Source organism: Etheostoma spectabile, chromosome 19 (assembly GCF_008692095.1).
Source record: "Etheostoma spectabile isolate EspeVRDwgs_2016 chromosome 19, UIUC_Espe_1.0, whole genome shotgun sequence".
In the NCBI taxonomy this organism is placed as follows: Eukaryota; Metazoa; Chordata; class Actinopteri; order Perciformes; family Percidae; genus Etheostoma; species Etheostoma spectabile.
The window spans coordinates 15,666,487-15,667,650 of record NC_045751.1 but is presented as its reverse complement, the minus strand read 5'-3'; the positions used below and the strand labels follow the sequence as shown (position 1 = coordinate 15,667,650).

The following is a 1,164-nucleotide window of genomic DNA, read 5'->3' as shown; positions in this document are numbered from 1 at the left end:
ATTTGGCAATGGCTTGAATGTAACAGACGTTCATTAATATCAAAAGGTTACGCACTAAAGCTTTAAGGGAACATTGATGGTCGTTCCATGCTTTTGGTGCCTAGAAACTGAAAACAGATTTACCAAACTTAGAGTTAACCTGTGCGACATGAAGCAATAATAAATCTTGACATATTGCAACTTTAAGATACAAAAATATGAGCAACTTTTGATGTAAGAAATGCAGCTTTGTTTGTCTGTAGATCTTGGCTAAGGGTGTCATAGTGAGGTGGTTTAATTTAGTTTAACAACTGCAGCACCCTCCTTGCTGTTTTAGCAGAAATCAACCCGAGTGAAGCCGATGTCCTAAATACCACAGGAGAAAGCAACGAGGACACCTCCCATGATGTCCGAACGCACAGCAAAATGGTGAAGAAGGAGGAGGGTGTGAGCGGAGGGAAGGGCCGAGCGAGGGACGACGGTGCCGCGGCCACGCCCTCTCGACACAGCCATTACCCCGGGAAGGACCAGCGGAGGAACTACCAGGCGCGCTGGCGGATGGAGTACCTGATGGATTACGACTGCCGCAGACACGGGCTCATCTGCATGGTGTGCGGCGCCACTCTGGCCACGCTGAAGGTCAGCACCATCAAGAGGCACATCCAGCAGGTGCACCCCCACTCTCTGGACTACGGCCCCGAGGAGAAGCAGCAGGCCCTGCTGAGCTACAACCAGGCCGCCATGCACTTCATCCACTCTGACGACTGCTTCTCCGCCCAGGACCACGGACACACCGAGCTGGCTCCCACTCTAGCACACTTTGGCACGTAGAAAGGGCTTCCGTCCGACGATCCTCACGCGGCCCCTGTTCAGAAACAGCCTTCCTACCGTCTTTCTGAAAAAGTATGTCAAACAGGGCCTTATTCTCGGCCCTCTAACTTTGTTCCAAATTTCCCAAATATCTACATTGCAGGTGCCGAGTGAAATGGTATCATGAAAAGTCTGAGAATAATACCCAGGCTGACAAATACTAGAATCTCCTTTTTTTAAGTGCTCCTGTTATGCTCATCTTTAGGTTCATAATTGTATTTAGAGGTTGTACCAGAGTGGTTGAATTTTCAAAAAAAACATTTTTTGTTGTATTGCACATTGCTGCAGCTCCTCTTTTCAACCTGTGTGTTGAGC

At 48.5% G+C, this 1,164-nt stretch overlaps 1 protein-coding gene across 2 annotated transcripts in view; it reads left to right on the top strand.

The window, feature by feature from the left end:
• Window positions 1-1,164, top strand: part of zfta (zinc finger translocation associated) — a 9,917-nt gene that overhangs the window by 8,410 nt on the left and 343 nt on the right. The window contains exon 5 of one of the 2 annotated variants that reach the window (XM_032544611.1): window positions 320-1,164. This exon is cut by the window's right edge and continues 343 nt beyond it. In XM_032544611.1, coding sequence (XP_032400502.1) covers window positions 320-810 — 491 coding nt within the window. In that variant the 3' untranslated portion in view covers window positions 811-1,164. Of the gene's footprint in view, window positions 1-316 lie in introns of both variants that reach the window. The other variant, XM_032544610.1, reaches the window with a different exon arrangement.